This window comes from Limulus polyphemus, unplaced genomic scaffold (assembly GCF_000517525.1).
Source record: "Limulus polyphemus unplaced genomic scaffold, Limulus_polyphemus-2.1.2 Scaffold64, whole genome shotgun sequence".
NCBI classification, from domain to species: Eukaryota; Metazoa; Arthropoda; class Merostomata; order Xiphosura; family Limulidae; genus Limulus; species Limulus polyphemus.
The window spans coordinates 769,461-792,432 of NW_013665674.1; the positions used below are offsets into that span (position 1 = coordinate 769,461).

Consider the following 22,972-nt stretch of genomic DNA (forward strand, 5'->3'; position numbering starts at 1 on the left):
ACGGGTATCGAAACCCGGATTCTAGCATTGTAAGTCCGCAGACATCCCGCTGTGCCACTGGGGGCTATGTATAACGAAAGTTGCATATATTATCATGTCAAAATTAGACAATATATATATATATATATATATATACATATTTCTCAATTAAAATGACTTAAACTGAGTACTGCACCCATATACTGATATCATTACATTCGCAAAATGTATATCTTCACATAATGAATAAAATAAATAAAAAAATACATAGAAATTATTTGTATTATCTAACTTCTTATGTAAAGACAAAATATTTCGATTTTTTACAATCAATTAGTGAAAAAGCCTTTTTCATTGAACCAGCGTTACTTGTGGAAAACACAAACCTTTCTGGGTACAAGCTCCAAGTAGTTTAATAACATTGGGATGTGACACTTCCTTTAACATGTTAAACTCTGAAAGAAGGTCTCTCTGTTCTGATAGGCTTTCTTCACCTGAGCAAAATAATAAAATACATCATTTTGAGAGAAAATGACCATTACTAAATCAACAGAACATCTTAGCCACTACACCCGTTTCGTTCATGGGAAACGGTCTTGCTTTGGATAGAAAAATCACATAGAATAAAGTACAACCTCTTATAAAAACAGAATTTGCAGGGAGTTTGAAAAGTTGTATCAATCAAAAAGCTATTACACATTAAAAAATAAGATAATATGGACAAAAATCGAATAATAAATGAAAATTATATAACCAATCCTCCACCTCCTCACTTCCATCTCATTCTTGCATGAGTGAATCACTTACATGCTCATTCAGGTGTAAAACATTAAGTAAAATGAGCTTGGATTTAAAATAATAGAAGATTGGAATCAGAGAGGTCTAGAAATATAATTAAAAAAGTAAAAAGAGCATATAACAAGATTGAAAATTACACAAATATTATACATTTCACGAACAAGAGTATGTTATACGGTGAATACATAAGCATTCCAAAGAAACCATTCCTATAAATAACAAATGGATTTTTGAGGGGGGGAATAAAACCGGATTAAAAATGTGAAAGCCAAGACGTTTCATCCAGTTAGCTTAGTATTATCAGGCAGCTATAAAATACATTATGTTTCAATAGATATTAAACTGGGATCACGAGAGATCATTAGATGTGTATGTTAAAATAACTGTATTTCACAATGTTAACCTGGAACCATTAGATGAATATGTTAAAACTTTTACGTGTCACTAGATTAAGGCAAAATTATCAAGTGAATATGGTAAAACCAGTATGTGTCACTAGGTGAATACGTTAAAGCCACTTGTGTTACCAGTACTTGACATTATGAGGTGAATATGGTAAAATCATTAGTGTCACCAATATGTGAAATTATCAGATGGATTTGGAAAATCCAGTAGGTGTTATCCGTACTTGAAATTATCAGGTGAATATGGTAAAACCAGTAGGTATCGCCATTATGTGAAATTATTAACTGAATATGGTAAAACCAGTAGTATCATCAGTAAGTGAAATTATCAGGTGAATATGGTTTTGTTTGTTTGTTTGAAGTTAAGCAGAAAGCTACACAATGGGCTATCTGTGCTCTGCCCACCGCAGGTATCAAAACCCGGTTTCTAGCAGGTGCATATGGTAAAACCAGTAGTGTCACCAGTAAGTGAAATTATCAGGTGAATATGTTAAAACCAGTAGGTATCATCAATATGTGAAATAATTAGGTGAATATTGCAAAACCAGTAGTGTTACCAGTAAGTGAAATTATCAGGTGAATATGGTAAAACCAGTAGTGTCACCGGTAAGTGAAATTATCAGGGGACTATAGTAAAACCAGTAGTGTTATCGGTAAGTGAAATTATTACGGGACTATAGTAAAACCAGTAGTGTTATCGGTAAGTGAAATTATCTGGTGACTATGGTAAAACCAGCACTTGTGCTATATAGTACAAACAACGTTAAGGCTGGCGATTAGGGCGCTCAATTCTCAATCTTTAGGTTGCGGGTTCGAATTCCCATCAACGAACATGCTCGCTCTTTAGTGTTGCTGTCAGGGCCAACTACCCGAGCGGTCGACCCCAAAACTACATGGGGCTACTGTCTAATGAAGAAGAAGAGTATGAATAACGTTTAGTGAAGGTTATTTTAAACACGCTGATTTGGCACCCTCTCGCCTGTTTAATAGTTTCTCTTTGCGTATGGGCCAAACTCGAAAGTTCATGAAACGCTGCTTCAACTTTATCAACCATCGTTTCATTTGAATATTTTTAGAAACTGCTAAACACGCATGCGTCTATTAACAAATTGGAAATTAACGTTATATTCATATATATACGTTTTCTATTGCTAGTTCTTCAGTGAGTAGGAAAAATATTCGTTCGTTCGTGTTTTAATTATGCACAAAACTACGCAAGGGCTATCTGTGCTCTGCCCACCACGGGTATCGAAACCCGATTTCTAGCGTTGTAAGTCCGCAGACATACCGCTGTGCCACTGATGGCTTTTGAAAATGTAAAAATGAATATAGAACTGAATTAGTGTGGGAATCACAATATACGTTGCCTTTTGTGCATAACTGTAGTGTTATTGTAATTTCATGTTAAGAACTTTATTCAATAATAACGATGTACTAACAATACATTTGTTATGTATATTTATCGTTAACAGCACGTCAAATGTTATAAGAAACTTATTCGATTTCTTCGTTTCCGAGGTTACACGACAGTATATTAGTTTCCAAGCTTCTTTTTTTTTTACAGATGTCCTCGGTAGGTTAGCAGTAATTTCACGGACGACGACGTTAAAATCTTGGGTTTGATTCCCCACGGAGGACATAGCTTAGTTAACCCGTTGTGTAGCTTTGCGCTAAGAGAACAACAACACCAGCTTTTCAAATTGTTTAATCAGTTTGTTCTGCGCGAGAAAACGGAGATTCGAACTCATTGCGATGGCTACTAATGGTATATCCGAAACCGAAAGTTACTGCTATTTTAAATTGTACTTAGAATTTTAACTGATTTTTTTTATAACTAAATGCAAAGATGTGATGGTAGAAAAATACAGACGAATTCTGCATGTAAACAAGAACTTAGATAAAATCGACACCGTTTAGTCGAACAAAAATTAACTGTCATAAGCTGAAACTTAGGACAACAACAACGTAGAATAAAAAAAAATATATCAAATGTAAGCGTCATATTTATAATCCCTTTGCTATCGGCCATAAGTGTACCAGGACATGACCTAGAACTTTTAGAGTTAATTAATTTCATTTAATAATTTCTAGTTGTTATACTTGCATGTTCTATAGGAAAACACATTCATGTGTAAAGAGTTTATGCTATATACATTTGTCTATATATTATATAAGTAGAATTAATCAAGCGTGACTTTGTATTATGAAGGTCATGCCATATTTGAAATGTATAGAGAGATTACAGATCTGTTCATTCATTAACCAAGTTTCAAGGATATACCTTTTTTTTTGCCATACCTTTCAACATCTTCACTGCGACTGTGCTGTATCCGTTCTGACCGTTAATGTTCCAGGCTTGGGCTCGCATCACTCGTCCAAACTCTCCCTCCCCTAATGTCTCTTCTATAATTAATTTATCCCGTGGAAACTCCCACTGGGCGTCGCCCTAGTAGAATGAAGAGCGTTAATATACTGGTAGACCTTGTACGCTATATTTGTAATTTTGATTAGCCAAATACCATCTTTGTATTTACATATAATAATTATCGAATCTTTCTCCTTTTGCTAGCAAATAGCCATGGTTAAGTGTGAAAAGATTACGTGGGCTATTAATTAGTTTCTGGAGTCAGAAGGTAGCCGTGTTTTAAACACAGCGTTTATTTGCAAACTTACCTGGTTTCTTTTTAAATTAATAAAGTTTTAGCTAGATACTTGCCAAAGATTTGCTCTCGGACCCAGTAGAGGTTTCATTGGCGACTTGATGTGGGTCGTGCATAGAAGAAGAGCGATCATCTACATAGTCAGAAGGTACCACAGAGAGGGACATTCGGCTTTCAACATATTTGTTTTTGGCCTTATTCCTGTATTTTTTTATGCCTGAAATGAGGATGAAAAGAACGCACACAACCACAGCGCTGCAGAGGGCTAACAAGATCAGGGTGACACATTCCTCCCCACATGTTGTGGTGTTGATAATACCTATAAGAAAGAAGAGCGTTTCAATAACATTTCCTACAAGCTTCGGATTTTTGAGATGTTATGGTAATGATGCACGCTTATCGTTCTTTCATGCACTGACAAATCGTGGAAGGTGATTCCCCCATTAATGCATCTATGCTGAAAGAGAAGGGAAGCTTTATGAAACATAGTGACTTGATTGAAAGTAGGGGCAACACGTATGAGAGGCCTGGGAAGGCTTAACTTCCCCAAATGGGTGGAGAGGGATAGTTCATCCCTGAACGCCTGAGGAACACTTATCATGGACAAACACACAATTCTCCGAAATGAAATGCCCCTTACAGAGCATTATTCTCAACAACTCAAATATATTATACTGTATAGTGACAGAATATCCTACCAAAACACAAGATTCACGTGCCATCTATGACTAAAAGTAGTTAAGACAATTAACTGTGTAAAATAAATTGGAAAGAAGTAAAAACAAAACATTTTACCCGAGCTAGAAACTGTTCAACCAGAAAAGTTTGGTAGTAGTATCTGTGTTGAAAATTATCCCACTATATAGTTTCTATGACTAATAGCTGTGCTGGGAATTACATTAACACAGTATCTGAGCTATAAACAGTTTTACAACAAAGTTGTACTTGTTGCTGTGATGAAAATTGTTGTTGCACAAAGCTGTGTTGGAAATTGTCCTATCAAAGAGATGTGATACTAGTAAGGTAAACGTACTTGAAATTATTCTAGCATAAAGTTATGGCTAGTCTAAATAAGTTGAAAATTGTTCGCACCCAAACTTGAGGTAATGGTACTTTAGAGAGAGAGAGAGATTATTCATGCATAAAAATCAATAATAATACAAATACAGAGCTATGGTAATAGTACTCGAAACAGAGATTATTCTAACGCAATGCTATGGTAATAATACATGTATTGGCTATTGTTCTGACGCAAGGCCATGGTAATTATACATGTTCTAGAAGTTACTCTAACACAAAGCTATGGTAATAATACCACCGTTGGAAATTGTTCTAACGCAAGGCTATGGTAATCACACCTGTATTGGCAAATATTCTAACAAAACTATGATAAATACATCTGTGTTGGAAATTGTTCTAGCATAAGATTTTGGTGATAGTGCTTGAGCTGAAAATTATTGAAAAACAAAAACTTGAACAAATATTTAGCAAATATTAAAAAAATAGTTATTTAGTAAACAAGGAACAAATTGAAAAAAAAAACACACACAACAACAAAGATATGGATTTGAACATGAAATCTGTATGACTAGCCGTTATTTTAAGTAAATTTGCACAAACATGAGACATTTTTATTAAGATATACCAACCAGAAACAAAATAATCACTATTTTCTTTTCCTGCATCTGTGGCGACATCATCCACGTCCTCTGTTAATAGTTTTGGAGTTATCCTTTTGTTTAACAGACCACCATCTGCTTCTAAAACATTACTTCTGTTGGTTACAATATCGTAGCTTGGCGGCTCTTCACATTTACAGATTTTGATGGCAATACAAGTGCAGGTGCCAACTGCCATCTCAATTCCACGTTTGCTGTCATTGTTCGGGAAGGCAACTGAACCACCTTCGATTTTTTCTTTGATGAAAACAAAAACTGTCTTTTAGGAAAATCCCGAATTACATTAAAAATGTTATAAGTATAATAATGCGCAAAATATTTAATTTGTTTCTAATATATCACTTGGTTAATTACCTTAAAAATGTAATTCCAAAGTACTCCTTCAATATCGTGAGTCCATGCAAAAACCACATAACAGTTACGCCTTCAATAGAGAATATTAATATACAAAAAATGGATGACCGTTACTTCTTCAATCGGGATTAGTACTATACAAAAAATGAATTTCTCCAATAAAGATTAGTATGCAAAACCCAAATAACAATTCCTGATGCAATCGGGATTAAAAGTATGCAAAAAAAAAGCATTTCCTTTTCCTTAAGATTTTTTTTAGAGATAGCAGAACAAAACAATGTGAAACACTATCTTAACGAAATCGGGGTCTCCTTAAAATGCAAGGAATTTCATAACAATATTGCTTATCGGAAAACAAGATCTTTTGAAACTTAAATTAACACAATTGTTCTTTATAAATTATTTCCAGTTCTCCTGTGACTACTGATAAATGATAACTTGTATGTAGATAGACACTTCCTTGCATAATGTAATATATATATATTAAAACCGAATTACAATTACCATTTGTAGAATCATTTGTACCGTTTTTATCATTCACATAAATAATATAAATATTTCTCAGTAATATTCTTGAAGGACACATTTTAAAAAGTATGAGAACTTTTCATCACTAACCACAACAGTCTTGAGGACAAATATGATCGTCGAGTTTTTCTAATTCATCACAAACTCCATCAGGACAAGTCATTAAGTCTGGACTACAAGTAGCGTATTTGGTTGTTGGAGAGGTTTTGTATTGATTTTCTCGCCATGAACAGTGACTCCTAGTGGTTCCTATTCCACAAGAAGCGAGACACGTGTCCTTGCCATCATTTATTGCACAAGAGTCTGAGGTACGACAAAGAATAATACTTTAGTAGAGTAAATATCAGAATAGATTAGTAATAGAATAAAAATCCTGATTAAACAACACTCTAAACATCACTTGGTAAGTTCATTTTCTTATATTTACTTACATTAATGATATTTATCTTTCGCTTTATTTTGTTTGAACATTTTTCAAAAACTTTTTTTAAGATTAAAAACAAACTTGTTTCTTTTATAGTCTTGAACTTACCGCATTTTTCAGAGAAGAAGTTATGATCTGCGTGAAAAAAAGAAAATAAAATTACAAATTTTTATGAAAAAATAATACATACATCATCTCTTCAAAGACATAAAAAAGTTCTCTCATAATAAAATACGCTCAGATATATTTTTGTGTTTCATTAGGGTAGTTATAATATTGGTCGTGAATATATTTTCATGCAACGACAAAATGCTCTCAGCATTATTTTCTGAAAATTTTGTAACGTGAGAAAAACTTTTACTGATAAAATTTCAAAAGAGAAATTAGTTAGACTAAATAGCTTTGTCATTCAGCCAGGAAATCACGTATAACTAATTATCTTAGTCATTCAGACAAACAATTCATGTAAGACTAATAGCCAGGCAGTCATCTAAAGTTCTAAGCCATTTAGAAACAATTCGCAAAGCCATTGTATTACTACAATAGCAATTTTAATAAATCTTTTATTATTTATGAAAAGAAACGCGCCTGTCACTAAGACACATTTAAAATGTTTTAATCAAAATGTACAATAATCATTATTTTAAGGAAGAAATTAAAACGTTTTATGTCTTAAAACAGGCCCGGCATGGCCAGGTGACTCGCAATCTGAGGGTCGCGGATTCGAATCCCCGTCCCACCAAACACGCTCGCCCTATAGGCCATGGGGGCGTTAGAATGTGACGATCAATTCCACTATTCGTTGGTAAAAGAGTAGCCCCAAGAGTTGGCGGTGGGTGGTGATGACTAGCTGCCTTCCCTCTAGTCTTACACTGCTAGCGCAAATAGCTCTCGTGTAGCTTTTCGCGAAATTAAAAACAAACCAAACAAAGCCTTAAAACAACCTCATGGTGAGAGTTTACTAAGCTATCATTTTAACTGAGGACGTAAAAAACAACAACAACGAAAAGACAAAATAAAACAAAACTGACGCTATATATATAATATTTGAGAAATACGTTTTGTCTTACTAGCCAATAGCTTTACGGGTATCTGTACAGTATATACACACACACATATATACATATTATATAATAAAAACTGATAACTTGTGCCAGGCCAATTTAGCGGCGACTAATGCAAACTGAATATAAATGACATGAGATTGCATTAAGAAGCGAAAGGGCAATGCAGGAGCGTATAATCAGATCAGAACAAATAGTCCATTAACAGTTTGCCCGCTAGCGGAGGATTTAGGGGAAACCTGTGCCCAAAGAAATGTTCAGTAAATGAGGTACAAATTAAGTTTTTAAATGTTCTTCTAAGAAATTGATATTCACACTGGCTAATTAAGTTTCTCCTTTCTAAAATATCACACACTCTAAAGTTGAAATAAGATGTAAATAGCTGAGAAAGTGACTTAAAATAAACAAAGTTTTTGTGATAAATCAATGAAATGTATTCTAAAATGGCATAGGATGGACGTATATTATCAAAGAGGCTCATTATACTAACAACAGTCACGGATGTTAAAGCAACTCGTTAAGGAGCTGGTGTGGTACTAATTTAGGCTTACGGTATATCTATAATCTAATACTTATAGAATTTGATATTTGTCGCAATTAATCATATATATTTATAAAGGCAGGGTAAAGCACATAAAAAGTTACTTGGAAATTAGACATTATAAATGTTTCTTTTATTAGTAGCATAACGGCCATCTTTTTATTAGCTTGTGTAAAGTAGTGAGTGAGTTTATTCCTATTGGAAAACTTACATTTCCCTACTACTTATTTATACCATCAATAATATCATCTATTGTTCTAAGTTAATACAGTGTTATTAAATACAGAGTAGTTTCTTTAGCTTCAACAAACTCGTCGATAACTAAATGTGTGCGACTTATCCTAATAAAAATCTAATGGTGTAAGATCAGGAGAGCGTCATGCCAATAGGTTATGATGGTTATCCGTTTGCCGTCAAAAGTGACATCCAGATACTCCATGATATACAATACTTAGTGGGGCGGCACACCGTTCTGCTGAAACTGGTACGTTTTTTTTTAAATATGCAACCAACAGGCCAATATGTTCCTACAACAGAAAAAAGTAGCCTTCTACAGTTAGCGTTTTACTGATTAAAAATAAATGTACCAGCAGCCTAACACCCTATCATTTTATCAGCTCCCTTGTCACAGGTTCCTGCGACCCAGTGTGGGTTTTCTTGGGATCAATATCGGCAATTATAACGATTTATTTAACCTTAAATGTAGTATTTTCTGTCCAAAAAAAAAACAGTAGTCTTTGTCTGGTTTCACCTGTATCATGAATCATTCACAAACTTCAATATGCTGATCTGAGCCATCTTCTATCAACTTATGGAATATGTGCAGCTTATGAGGTTGGAATTATGTTGAATCAGAATCCTAAGCACATTTCTTTGGCTTGTTCCTGTATCTAATGCTATTTGGTGAATTAGCTTAGTTGAACTTGCTAAGACACGGCTTATCACTTTTTCTGAAAAAATCTCTTTCGTCGCTTTAAAGAAAACACCATTTGTGCGAGGACAGAGGAGGAGAGGTCTTCCATTCAGGATTTTGCAAATCAAGTTCTGTCGCGACAGAATCCCAAAATAACAGGGCCACTTTCACAATTCTTACAAGGGTTAATTACATTCCGGCGAATTATTGCCACAAAAGAATAAGCGACATCTTGTGACACCCAAGTGTAACATAGAAGAGTCTTTATAAGGACCTAGGGACTTAAAAATATCATGATGGTGCCCAACGATTCCACCAAATTGTATGTGCTGAGAGACAAAGAGGGAGAAAAACAGCGAAAGACACTAGTTATTTATAATCAAAAGATATTATGAAACATTCAATAAAATAATTTGAAAAGCAACATGAGATGGTAAACAATAGTAATGTTGTATACTGTACAGAAATAAAGTCAAATAGCCATGCTACAAAAAATGTAAATAAATATATATATATATATATATATATCTGTGATCAAATTTGTAAACCTAGAGACATAAAAATATACAAGGGTAAAACACACACACACACAACAGTTTATTAATCCACAACTTACCATCATCTGTAATATTAACTACAACTTGCACAGTGTTCTTTTCTTTCTTATTTTTAACAGTCCAGGATAGGTTTAATGGCATTTCTCCACCCTCCACGATTTTTAAGCGTTCGGTGTCTGCTACGTAAATAATTCCTGATTTTGGTGTCACTTTGAAAATATCTTTTTCAGAAGTTAGCTCAAACGCCCAGTGGTCAGTGATTTTGACTGGTACTGGTTGTAGTACCTGAATTATAAAAACGAACAAAAAAAAACATGCTTTATTCCGTGACGACCGTGGGGACTTAAAAATTTTGATCTGATCAATAAAAGCACATACTTTCGTGCGAGCTTTATTTTGTTTTTGTTTCCTTTATGTTTCGCAGTAGGTCCTTGTACACAATACAGTTTTAACAATTTTATGGATCACAAGTGATCTTTAGAACTGTTAAACGTCATACGTCTCTCTTAGACTAGTGGTTTTGGATTAATTAAATTTTACACAATACGAGATAACCGAAAAATCCACTGATATTTGTGCTCATGATAGTGTTTTTCATGGCAGGAAACGTCACCTAATATTTAAACACAAATTACTGATATGATTTTATCAAGTCTAAGTATCTTGAATTTGTTTTCAATTGGGAAAAATATTGAAATACAGGATGGTACAAAATATAGCTCCTTTGTTTCTTTGTTGTTAAGTGCAAAGCTACACATACTTACCGCGCTGAATCACCGTATAGAATAAAACAATACATGATAATTTCATATTTTACTTTATAGAGCAATTAAATGACGTATTTGCTTTATTTGGTCGTTGAATTTTGCACATAGCTCAACGAGGGCTATCTGCGCTAGCCGTCAATAAATATATATATATAAATTTGAAGTCATAGACTTAGAGGTAATCAACACCACTTACCCTCAACTCAGACCAAGTAATGGGATTTCATCGTCACCTCACTCTTATAACGCACCCACGACCTTCAAAAGCGGAACGAGGTTTCTTTTTCTGCGTGGTAACGGGACGTGAACCATAAAACCTTAGAATTACAGCCCGTCACTCTAACCACTGACTGGGCCGCACTCGGCCAAATCAAATTAATAAAACATAGATTAGAAATATCACTATGTCTCATACAAAATAGGAATTACAAAAGAAAAATCTCTCGGTGAGTCAACGGTAAGTTTAAGGACTTACAACACTAACATCCATGGTTCGATTTCTCGCAGTGAGCAAAGCGGAGATAGCCCATTGCGTAGCTTTGAACCAAGAAAACAGTAGCTACAAAATAACAATATATTGTAATATAACTGTCTGAGACAGGCGAACATTAGCTTTTATCTTAGTTTTTTTTAAAGCAAATAAGGGTTTTAATTTCGGTTCAAATCTTCTGTATTCATAAATGGAATCTATATTTCCACTGAAATGGTTTGAGAAGCAGTATTCAACCATTTTATGATCTGACCCCAAAAGACGCGGACTTCACGGAGGTTGAAGGTTTAAATAGAATGAAACTAAAGTTTTAAGGAAAATAAAAATCACGGACTTAAATTCTTATTAACATTCCAATCAGATATGTATAGTGTAAAAACATTTTTCAGTATTTTTTATAACCCAAGTAAATTTAAAATAGGTAAAACAAAAAAAGAGATAGGTCAGAAATAACAGCATAAAGAAAGTAGTTAAAATTCCGATTATTTTACAGAACAATAAAATTTATCTATACAACTAAAATATTATATACTGTATAAAACAACTTCTTTATACAGAATCACAAAATTCTATGTTTGTTTTAATGCACGCTATAACTTTTAAAGATAATTTATTGAATTTACAACTTGTATTCTTAGAATCTAGTAGTAGCAACTTTCTTAGCTCTAAAATGAAAGCAGTAAGAAAAAACTAGAATTATACATTATTCGGGAAATCAAATAGACCCATAAAAGAATACTACCTATAAGTATAATACAACCATTATCTTACCCTGGAGAAAACGGTCGCCAGTCTAGAGATCGTCACTGGATAAATAGCCGCTGTTTCTGAAGTTTTGTTGAAAATATGAACATGATATATTACCTGAAATATGCATATTTATTATATTCTTAGCTACCTCGAACTTGAAACAGTAAAGAAATAAGTTAAAAGTATACTTGCTGGTTTTATTGCACAGACATTGGAACTTATTTAAAATACTGATAGTGAGGTCTTGATGAAGTGAACATGGGTCTAAGAATACTAATACCGACTTTATGACATAGGGAACATGGGTCCAACAATACCGAAACCGAATTCATAGGTCTAACGATAACGGGGCTAACAATTGGTTTTGAGTTAATGACAGTGAGAACATGGGCCTAACAATAATGTATCGTATTGACGGAAAAGTGAACATGGGTCGCACACAAATGGTATCGAGTTTATGACAAAGTGAACATGAGCCTAACAATACTGTACCACATTCACGGCAAAGTGAACATGGGTCTGTAACAATACCAGTAATGAGTTCATGACAAAGTGAAACTGAGTCGAACAATACTAGCACTATATTCATGGCAAACTGAACGTGGAACTAACAATACTGGCACCGATTTTATGACAAAGTGAACATGGATATAACAATACCTACTAGTAGAGTTCATAATACAGTAAAGCATTATTAGCATAAAATAACTTAAATTACTTGCGAAAACAATAATATAAGATTTTTGTCTAATTAATTCCGTTCATGAGAAATGCGTTCACATAGAAATTCTTAGAATGAGCTGAATACTTGAATATAATGTGTGTGCCACTTTCCAGTACACAATTTTTTTGTACATCATAATACTTTGAAGCATGTGCATGTCAAACTTACTATCCCACGTATCTCTAACATTCCTATAGAGTCATACAATAGGTGATACAACATGTGATGTTTACAGAAATAAAGAAATGCTTTCAGTGTTTGAATAAATTGCAAATAACTTTGAAAATAAAGTAAAAGGTATTTCTGTCGATTCTTGGTGACTGAAAATTCATTTTATAACTTTTAAAATATGTCTGGTTACTACAACAGATTCTTTCCAAAAATCATGAGTCATGTAATTTGTGTGATGAAGGAATATGCATGACTTCTTTTTCGAATAACTGGTTCGCATGTTATATTTGCATTAACCTTTGTTCTGAACCTATTTTAGTAAACACTAACACATATTGATTTATTGATATTTCTCAAAAAATCTTCCAAACGTAAACACTAACCCAATTATTAGTATTTCTGAAACACTTAACGTGGATAGTTTTAGTATAATCAAAACTTCTCAAAGAGTGATTCTTGTTTGTTTATTTGTTTCAGAATTTCGCACAAAGATACACAATGTGTATAGAGTCAACCCTACATTTTCAAGTGGTAGAACAGATGGAAGGCATTCCCGCCAGACCTTGGGCTGCTCTTGTTTGCACAGATAGTGGGATTTGACTGTCATTGTTATATCGCACCCACGTCCCCAAAGTATGGAGCGCGTTTCTGCGGCAAGGGGCCGCGAATCACGAACCCTCGAATTCACAGTTCGTCTATTTTAACCATATAAGAAAAGTTCCAAGAAAAGCTAAACGATTTTAGTTTATTTTCCAATAACATCCACAACAATAAAAGCTATATTGCTACCTGCTTCAACAATATTTGAACAATATCTGGAGAGTTGAAATAATCAAAACAAAATAGTTATGCCAATGCAGGATGAAACCAGCTGCACAATCTGTATGATTTCGAACTGTCCGTTACAAAAGTAAGTTTTCAGATACTGTTGTTACCTTTATCAGTTCTGAATATTGTTGGGTTTCCTCAATTGTTATTTATTTTAGTTCATTTTCACCCTTTGAATTCTTTACTTTTCGGTTTTATCACACAACATCCTTTATTAGGTAATAATAAATGGCAGACCAATATCGTACCTTAAGAAAGCATAAACCAAATGAAACTAAAGAAAATAAATAATTAAAACATTTGTAATTCTCACTCGTAACGTGGAGGGTCGGAATAAGACGTGGTAGACAGTACGTGTTTTATTGTAGTTTATGTCTCATTAAAAGCTGTGAAGAAAAGCAGCTATTTTACATAGTAAATACCAAGTCAGGATTATAAATCTGGATGTGTGCTGCATCACTTTTCGTTTAAACATCCTTTAATATATATATTTATATACACTGCCTGGCCACTTCAGTGGAGCACTCCATTTATTACCATGTGCAAAGTAGACTGACAATATGTTGTGGCCGATGATTTCCCAAGACCTATAGATGCAGAAATAATCACATCATGGCTTGGTTGCAAGATAATGGACAAGGATAAGGTTTTATTTAATTTCTAAGTGGACATGAAAATTTCGCTGAATCCGAAAATGATATCCATTTATCTCCATCGTGTACATATTTTTCACAAAACGTCATAACGCAATGCATAAAAGAAAGACCACAACACGTAGTTTTGAGACTTAAAGACGTAGATTTCACAAAAAATAGGATGAATGAGGATGCATATTCGTTTGACATCAATGTTCTTCTCTTTTGTCCAGTTTGTTTGTATTTTTGTTAAAAACGTAATAATAAAAAATGTTCATTGTGGTAATGAAATAATGATTTGTTCTAAGTAAGAGATTTTTTATTCTTTCCGATTTGTACAAAAAATCTTACGTGATAGAAAAAAATGAACATTGTTTTCAAAATCTGCATAGCTGAATTATGGTAAACCCTTTATTAAAAACCAAAACAGCTTTTATAAAGTTTAAATTCGCATACCTGTATTATTTCAAAAATGGTCAGAATTTTTATTACACGCCAGAATAATCGGATCTCAAACTGATAGCCAGTGAGTGACTTCAGACTAAAACATAGATTAGAAATATCATTATGTCTCATATAAAATAGGAATTACAAAATGTTTTCAGTGTTTGAATAAATTGCAGACTCACTGGATCTCAAACGGATAGACTCTGAGTGGCATCAATCCATTTTCCTAGCCAGCAGAATCAACAGATCTCAACCGGATAGACAATGAAAAACTTCAATCACTTTTCTAAGCCAGCAGAATCACCGAATCTCAATAAGATTGAGCATCTTTGGAATAAATTGAAATCTCACATTCTCTACTGTATGAAATCTTCTGGTGATAACTTTGAATTATTTTCATTTTTTGTTGTCTCATTGTATAATAATATTGCTTCTTAATGAATCGTGAAGTTTTATAGGGAGTAAAATAGCATATCATCATGCTTTCTTTGCATTAGCAACGTTTCATAAGCAATAACTTATATTAACACGTTGGTTTTTTTATACAGTTATATCGTTTAAGAAACAGTAAGTTGGTATAAACCAGGTTGTTTAACTGTAAGATAAATATTCACAACAATATAGGGGTCAATGTTACTCCAAATATTTATGGGCAGATGGAAAATCCCATACCCATATTTAATGAGATTTGTTATTCTAGTTTATTAGCTGTAAATCAGTGTTAATTATGATTCTTCCTAGTTATATAACTACCTTGATTTACAAACTGTGAACTTACCTTGTTGTCTTTCTTCTTCCAAACACTTCGATCTTCTATTATTACAGATATATTGTAATCTGGCCCAGGAAAAGCTAACGACTTAACAGTTTTCACCCCTAAAATGTCAAAATTATAAAATATCAGCGCGAACTCACACAGAAAGTAGAATGAATTAAAACCAAACATTCGTTTACTTCACTTAAAACACAGGGAGAGTACTTAGAGCTTTCATATAATTTTGCTCAGAGAGTATTTGTGCTACAATATCTGATTTAGAGAAAGGATTATGTTACCAGTTTTAACATTCATTAACATTAGCTTTCTGGTGAGATTTTAAACTACTATTAGCTGTATTCAGTAGTGGGTATAAGACACGAGCAAACCATAAATGCTGCACTTCACCTGTCACATGAAACCTGATCTATAAAGAAATCAAAACGGTTTGTATTTATTACCGGACATTCAAGTTATACTGTGCTTAACTATCATGTAATAAAAACAGTTTAATCATTTTTTGGTGTATCTTCCACATTATGAACCAACATTTAGGGGATAACAAAGATTTATTAATGAAGAGTTAAAGACGCTACACTTCCAGGTTAGAATACCATTTGTGTTTAAATTGGTATATCGTAACAAAACTTATCTTTTAGAGCAGACATTATTAGTTAAAATACTCTGACAATGGGAAAACATAAGTCACTATTATTTCCCCTAAATTAATTTTATTTTGTTTCAATTACACAACAACTAAGAAAGAATTCTTTTCGTAATTAATAGCACACATTCAGAATAATAACGCTCTCGTTATTATATTCAAGCAAAAATCCCAAACACAAAAACATAATGCATCGTATTACGTAAATTACTGGATTAATGAAAAAAAAAGATAAGAGTGGTGACAGCTGAATAGACGATTTAAAGGAAAGATAACAAAAGATGGAACGATTAGAATAAAAATGGAAGTAAAAAACCAGAGAAAAGAAAAGCTAAAAACATGATAAACTGGAACAACCAGAGAGAAAAGATCTTAGAACAGTTTGATTAATAACGTCATAACATGGGATAAGGATTGCAGTTTGCATATGCTCGATGATTTTACAAGGACGATAAATTTCTCATTAGTTTATACAGCTATAACTTATGAAGTGGCTTAAAATCAACTTGCTGTTTACACAATAAATATTCTTATTAGATGCTGGCCTACAGCGTAATGGTGACTGTATATCAACCCCAAAGAAAATATATTTATTGTGTAAACTTCCACAATTAATTGTAATATAACATGAACAATCTCTTTAAAGAAGTATCTAAGTTTCTAATATATATTTAGTAACTAAGACAGGATCTGCCCGAAGAGAAAACGTCATTAAAGAAAACTTGCTTAATCAGTAAAGATAAAGTAACGTTTTTGATTCGAAAATAATAACTTCACGAACACTAGTGCAAACTGAAATTTACCCTGTCTGCAATTATTATTGTCGGCGGTTACTGATTTATCACAAAGAGTGTATTTCCTGAACGTGCTCTGCTTAGTGGAAGCAAAATTCAGTTTAGCACTTTTAAAAATAATTAAATTATAATGTTAAGTCTGTATATGATAGCAGGAATTATTTACTCGAGCCCTATTAGTCTGTCATTTGTTCCATCAACTGCATTCGTCTGGAATTTTCACTACAAATTTCATCGGTTTGGTATTTTATACTACGAGACTTATTAGTCTAGAGTTTCCACTATAAACTTTTAATTACGAAACTTATTAGCCTAATAATTTTACTACAAATTACATTAGTCTGATATATTTTCTACAAAATTAATCGATTTGTCAATTTTACTGCATACTACAATAGTCTGGCATTTTTGCTACAGACTGCATTAGCCTGACATTTTTACTGAAACTACATTAGTTTAGCAACTTTTAATACTAAACTATAGAGTAATTTGACATTTTTTTTTCTACAAACTGCATTCGTCTAGTAGTTTTACTACAAAATGCAATAGTCTATCATTTTAAATAGAAAATACATCAGTTTGACATTTTTATTACAACATTAGGGTACTGGTCTGACATTTTAAACTATAGAGTATATTAGTATGGTATTTTTACTACAAACTAGCTTTAGAATTGCGGGAATGCATATCCAATAAAATAAAAACATAACAAGTAGTAAATTATGTCTCAGAGCGAATGTATTTCAAAATTACTGATTTTGATTACATGGAACGTTCGAATCAATACCATCGTTGAGCGGAAATGTATATAATCGTTCGAATTCACCACCTTTTTTATTTTTAAAAGGACAACCCTTGTCTAATATAAAAAGATGTAACACACATCTTATAGTCTGTGATCTTTTTTTGTCACACACACAGAGAAAAATTCATTGAGCTCTGTCAACCAGTAAAAAAATTATTCAGATCATACAGCAACTCATTTATTACCGAATGTCCGAGTCTCTCTCTCTTTCACATTCTTTAAATGTTCTATGTTCTATAGGAATTACGGCTAAGGACCTGTTTATCAATTCGAATGAAAATTATAATCTGAATTGGAACATGCTTTCCCGTACTTACGTAAATATATGTTGTTGTTTTATTAACTTTAATAATATTTGCAGCTTAAAAGGATGAAATACATTAAAGTTTAACATTTTCGCCCTAACTATGAATTATTGACAATATAGTAAGATCATTACAAAATGATATAAAATAATAATTCATCAGTAATAAAAAAACTGTTGAAATAAATCTAAAACAATTAAAAGTTAAATTGCCCCATTTATCTTACTTATGACTAAGAACGTTTCTTTTTTTACAGCTCTGTCATACACCTCGGTGATTCTAACTTTAAAGAATCCTAAAGGGTCGTTTTCTATCCGGGCATTGACATTGTTGACGGCAGCAGAATCCTTATCGAAAACGTTAAACTGGAACGGAATATATGATCCCTGAAATGAGAACATTCAATGTAATTAAACTAAGAAGCAAAAATTAAAATAATACGTATAATGTAGCATTAATAATGGTTTTAAACAGAACATGTTGTAGATGTAGTGTTGGGGATGATATTACCATAGCAGTAACAGCACCATAGGTACTAAAAGTGCTAAAACGGAGAAGGACAATAGTTTTGAATATTATTTGTCAATACTAAAAGTTAGTTCAGCAACGTAGTATTTATGATAGTTAAATATAACAGTGATTGAAATGCAGATGTGATTGTACATTTTGTAATACAGTTTTGTTAGTTTATTAAGCACAAAACTGCTGCACTGTACACACAGCAAGGATCGAAGCTAAAGTTTTTAGCGTTATAAGCCTTCAGGCTTACCACTGAACTATCGGCTGGCAAATATGGTATGTTTTACCTGTTCATTTTTACCATATAATTACACAGTGTGATATCTGTACTGTGTTGATAATAAAATCCAAACCTTAAACAAAAATAATTGTACTGCTGCTAAAACTAATAATCGCAGTGATAGCTTTAATAATGATAATATGATTATAGTTCTAATTTGGCCAGGGGATATTTAAAATATTAGTATTATTGACACTATAATAGAGGGAGGGCCCGGCATGACCAGGTGGTTAGGGCACTCGACTCGCAATCTGAGGGTCGCGGGTTCGAATCCCCGTCACACCAAACATGCTCGCCCTTTCAGCCGTGGGGGCGTTATAATGTGATGGTCAATCCCACTATTCGTTGGTAAAGAGTAGCCCAAGAGTTGGCGGTGGGTGGTGATGACTAGCTGCCTTCCATCTAGTCTTACACTGCTAAATTAGGGACGGCTAGTGCAGATAGCCCTCGTGTAGCTTTGCGCGAAATTCAAAAACAAACAAAAAACAATAGAGGGAGACTGTAAAAAAGAAAGCACTTGTTTAAAATGACCATACCTTAGAAAACTACTTGTCCATGGGGAAAGACATCACTAGGGACACATGAAGATCATAAGGTTTATTACGGAAAGTTTGTGTAAAATACAGGATTTTTCAAGATCATATTGTATTGTATACCTAAATAGTTTCTAACAAAAACCAAACCAGCATACATTTATTTCACTTTTCTCTCTCTTTTTTTTATGAACGTCGTGGGTGAGATCCGATAACTTGATTTGCTTCAAATTACAGTATGTAAAATAATAATAAATACATATAAAAACATACAAAGAGCATTAGGTGCCTACATGTTTTTATGGATTGTGATTAACCTTTGTCATTTGACTTAACACTTTGTTCTGGCTACGTAGATGATCGATTAAACATGAGTAGAACATAGTCGTTGGATAGATAAAGCCTAATTTCATCTTAGTGGATATTTCAGCTCAAGAAATCGTGTATCTACGCCCATGAAAACCCAAACTCAGTTCACCAGAAACCTCATCATGATCCTTATGTTACTCTTTGGTGTGGCTTCATTATTTAACTCATTGATCCTTATTTCATTGAATTTGTGATGAAACTGAACGTGCTCCAAGCTATTTCGGTAAATGGATTCCATTATGGCAAATTTTTAGAAGACAAGTTATTATACCCCTGAAAGAGTGATGCATTGAGATAATCACCACCCAAAAATAGGATACAGCGCCCATACCTAACCTTCGTTAAAATGACTCTAACAAACACATTCACTAAAGACAATACCATAAGCCGTTCATTTAGGCAGAAATGGCCGCGAAATCTCCATATTGCTCCAGAAGATTTTTGGCTGTGACATTTCTTCAGTAACATCTCCAAAATGTGGAGAGTAACCTATCATAACACTCTACACATCTTAATGGATCTGAAAACGACTATTTTATGAATTGGATGGTGAGGATCAATGGGAACTGAGAACTGTCCAGAAAAAAAAATATGTTTGTATAAGCTTCATTAGACTATAGGTTTACCGTGCTGACTGAGAATGACAGAAGTAATAGTTTTTGAATCACCCTGTATCATGTCCAAATTTTCCTTAGCAAAATTTTTGATTCTCAGTGTGCATGAGGTGAAGTTTAGTTTCCCAAGGACAACAAGTTTAAGATATTAAGTCGTCAAGAAATTTTGCGTTTTGGAACATTTTCATTAACCCCATCCAAAAAACAAAAACAACGTACAGCACATATAATAGTTAAACAAAACCGCCTAAACGTCACGTTAGTGTACCCTATATAATGTGCAAAGTTTAGTATACTCTAATCCCTTATAATGATGGCACACGACAAGACCCACATTTGGCATGTAATGCTGTCTGAATACAAGAAGGGAAACAACGCCCCTGTAGCCACAAAGAATATCAAAGAAGTTATGAAAATGTTTTGAACGTTCGTAAGTGTCAACGATGGTTCAGCAAATTTCGTTCAGATGACTTTAGCCTTAAAAACAGTGATGGCATGGGCCGACATGTTGGAATTGATACTGATGCTCTGAAGACGCTTGTTGAGTCGAACCAAAGGCAACACACACTCATGAAATGACCCTCAAATTGCATGTCTCTCATGAAACAATATGTAAACATCTAAGGAAGATGGGAAAACTCCATAAAGAAGGTGTTTGAGTGCCTCACAAATTCTCCGATGATCATCGTTTCCAACGTAATGCGCATGAACCATTTGTGGACAAAATTGTCACCGGTGATGAAAAATTAATTTTCTATGCGAATATTAAACACCAAAAACAATGGCTCAGTCCTAGACAAAAACCACTTACGACTCCAAATACCTGGACTCTACCCACAGAAAGTGATGCTTTGCATTTGGTGGGACATCAAGAGAGTAATTCATTTCGAGCTCCTCAATCCACAGCGAAATGTCAATGCAGAGATCTATAGTCAGCAACTGGAACGTTTAAATCAAGCCCTTCACTCGTCAATCGGAAAGGTGTTCTTCTTCTCTTCGACAATACACGTCCACATGTGGAACGTTTGGCGCAACACAATATTATAGAGTTGGGTTGGGAAGTTCTCCCCCACCCACCATATTCTCCACATATGGCGCCATCAGATTACTACATTTTTCGTTCGCTGCAACACCATCTTAATGGGAAAACATATGCAATCGTGTTTGCGTCAAAGCCAAGTGATTTCTTTAATCAGGGCATTAACAACCTGATTGTAAGATGGAGAAGCATCATCGATAATAATGGAGACTATTTCATTTAATAAATGTTTTGTTTTGATATACAAGTTGTTCGGGATTTTTTCATCTAAAAAAGCGATATTAATTTTTTGACGACCTAATATAACCATTTTAGATATGAGATTTTCTTAACAAATACTCTATACTCATAAAGACGCACTAAAAAATCGCTGAGTTACGATAACGTATGGTAAGAGTAACAAACGACATATATTAAAGTTAGAACGGTAGTTACAGCGACAGTTAAGGAAAATTGTTTGTTTGTTTTGAATTTCGCGCAAAGCTACACAAGGGCTATCTGCGCTAGCCGTCCCTAACTTAGCAATGTAAGACTAGAGGGAAGGTAGCTAGTCATCACCACCCACCGCCAACTATTGGGCTACTATTTTACCAACGAATAGTGGAATTAACTGTAACATTATAACGCCCCATGGCTGAAAGGGCGAGCATATTTGGTGGGCCAGGGATTCGAACCCGCGACCCGCAGATTGCGAGTCGAGCGTCCTAACCACCTGGCCATGCCGGGCCGTTTAAAGAATAAAGGAAAAAATAAAGAGCGGGCATAGTGTGAATAATAACAATAATAGTTTACTAATGACAGTAATGAAACACGTCATTGCTGCTATGTTGTAGAAGTAGCCTTTATGAGGTTCTACGACATTTCACTGCCATAATTTTACTGCGTGTCTTTTGACTGCCGACATATGACTGCCGGTGCATTTTATTGCTTGCAAAGGGATGCAGCAATTGATTTTTTTTTTAAGTTTTTCTGTGTGTATAGAAATCAGATTATCGGAATATTATAAAAGCAACTATTATCATGTCAAAAAATACTGAACACGAAAATTACGTCATAAAATTTGTATCCGTGTGAACATAAATAATAGTGTACGTACTGGCTACACAGTGATAGCCTTTTTTTCCCCACAAATTATTCTATCACTTTATTATTCTGTTTTCCAGCAACTTATTCAATTACTTTATTATTCAATTTTATTTTTAATCAAGTTTAGTACGATAATTTATTAGTTCAACGTAAAAGTGTAATTTTTTTAGAATAAATTCGTTCACTGTGTTAGGAAATGTTTTGTTTTGAGAACATAATTATCTGCTGGCATGAAAATGCACCGGCACTCAGTTACTACGCCAGTAAAATGTCGTGGCAGTCACATGTCGGCAGTAAAATGTCGTGATACTCTTTTATGAAGGTGACCATAGTAGTAGTTAAGAAAGTATCGTTTATACATGTAATTGCAAAGGTTGTTATGGAAATAGAGGTAACAGTACTGTGTATCAACAATGGTAGTAACGGTGTTGAAGTAAGATTTGTTTCATTATGGTATATAATGCCTTATGTTAGCGAAACGTGATCTATTGATCGGT

The 22,972-nt window shown here is 33.8% G+C and overlaps 1 protein-coding gene across 1 annotated transcript in view; it reads right to left on the minus strand.

Annotated features, from left to right (window-relative positions):
* Positions 1 to 22,972, minus strand: part of LOC106464932 (proto-oncogene tyrosine-protein kinase receptor Ret-like) — a 77,660-nt gene that overhangs the window by 17,033 nt on the left and 37,655 nt on the right. The window contains exons 5-14 of the mRNA XM_013925106.2: positions 18,262 to 18,421; positions 15,492 to 15,589; positions 11,930 to 12,022; positions 9,961 to 10,186; positions 6,935 to 6,961; positions 6,493 to 6,705; positions 5,491 to 5,757; positions 3,898 to 4,160; positions 3,480 to 3,627; positions 366 to 473 (exon numbers count right to left, since the gene is read on the minus strand). Coding sequence (XP_013780560.2) covers positions 366 to 473; positions 3,480 to 3,627; positions 3,898 to 4,160; positions 5,491 to 5,757; positions 6,493 to 6,705; positions 6,935 to 6,961; positions 9,961 to 10,186; positions 11,930 to 12,022; positions 15,492 to 15,589; positions 18,262 to 18,421 — 1,603 coding nt within the window. The remainder of the gene's footprint in view (positions 1 to 365; positions 474 to 3,479; positions 3,628 to 3,897; positions 4,161 to 5,490; positions 5,758 to 6,492; positions 6,706 to 6,934; positions 6,962 to 9,960; positions 10,187 to 11,929; positions 12,023 to 15,491; positions 15,590 to 18,261; positions 18,422 to 22,972) is intronic.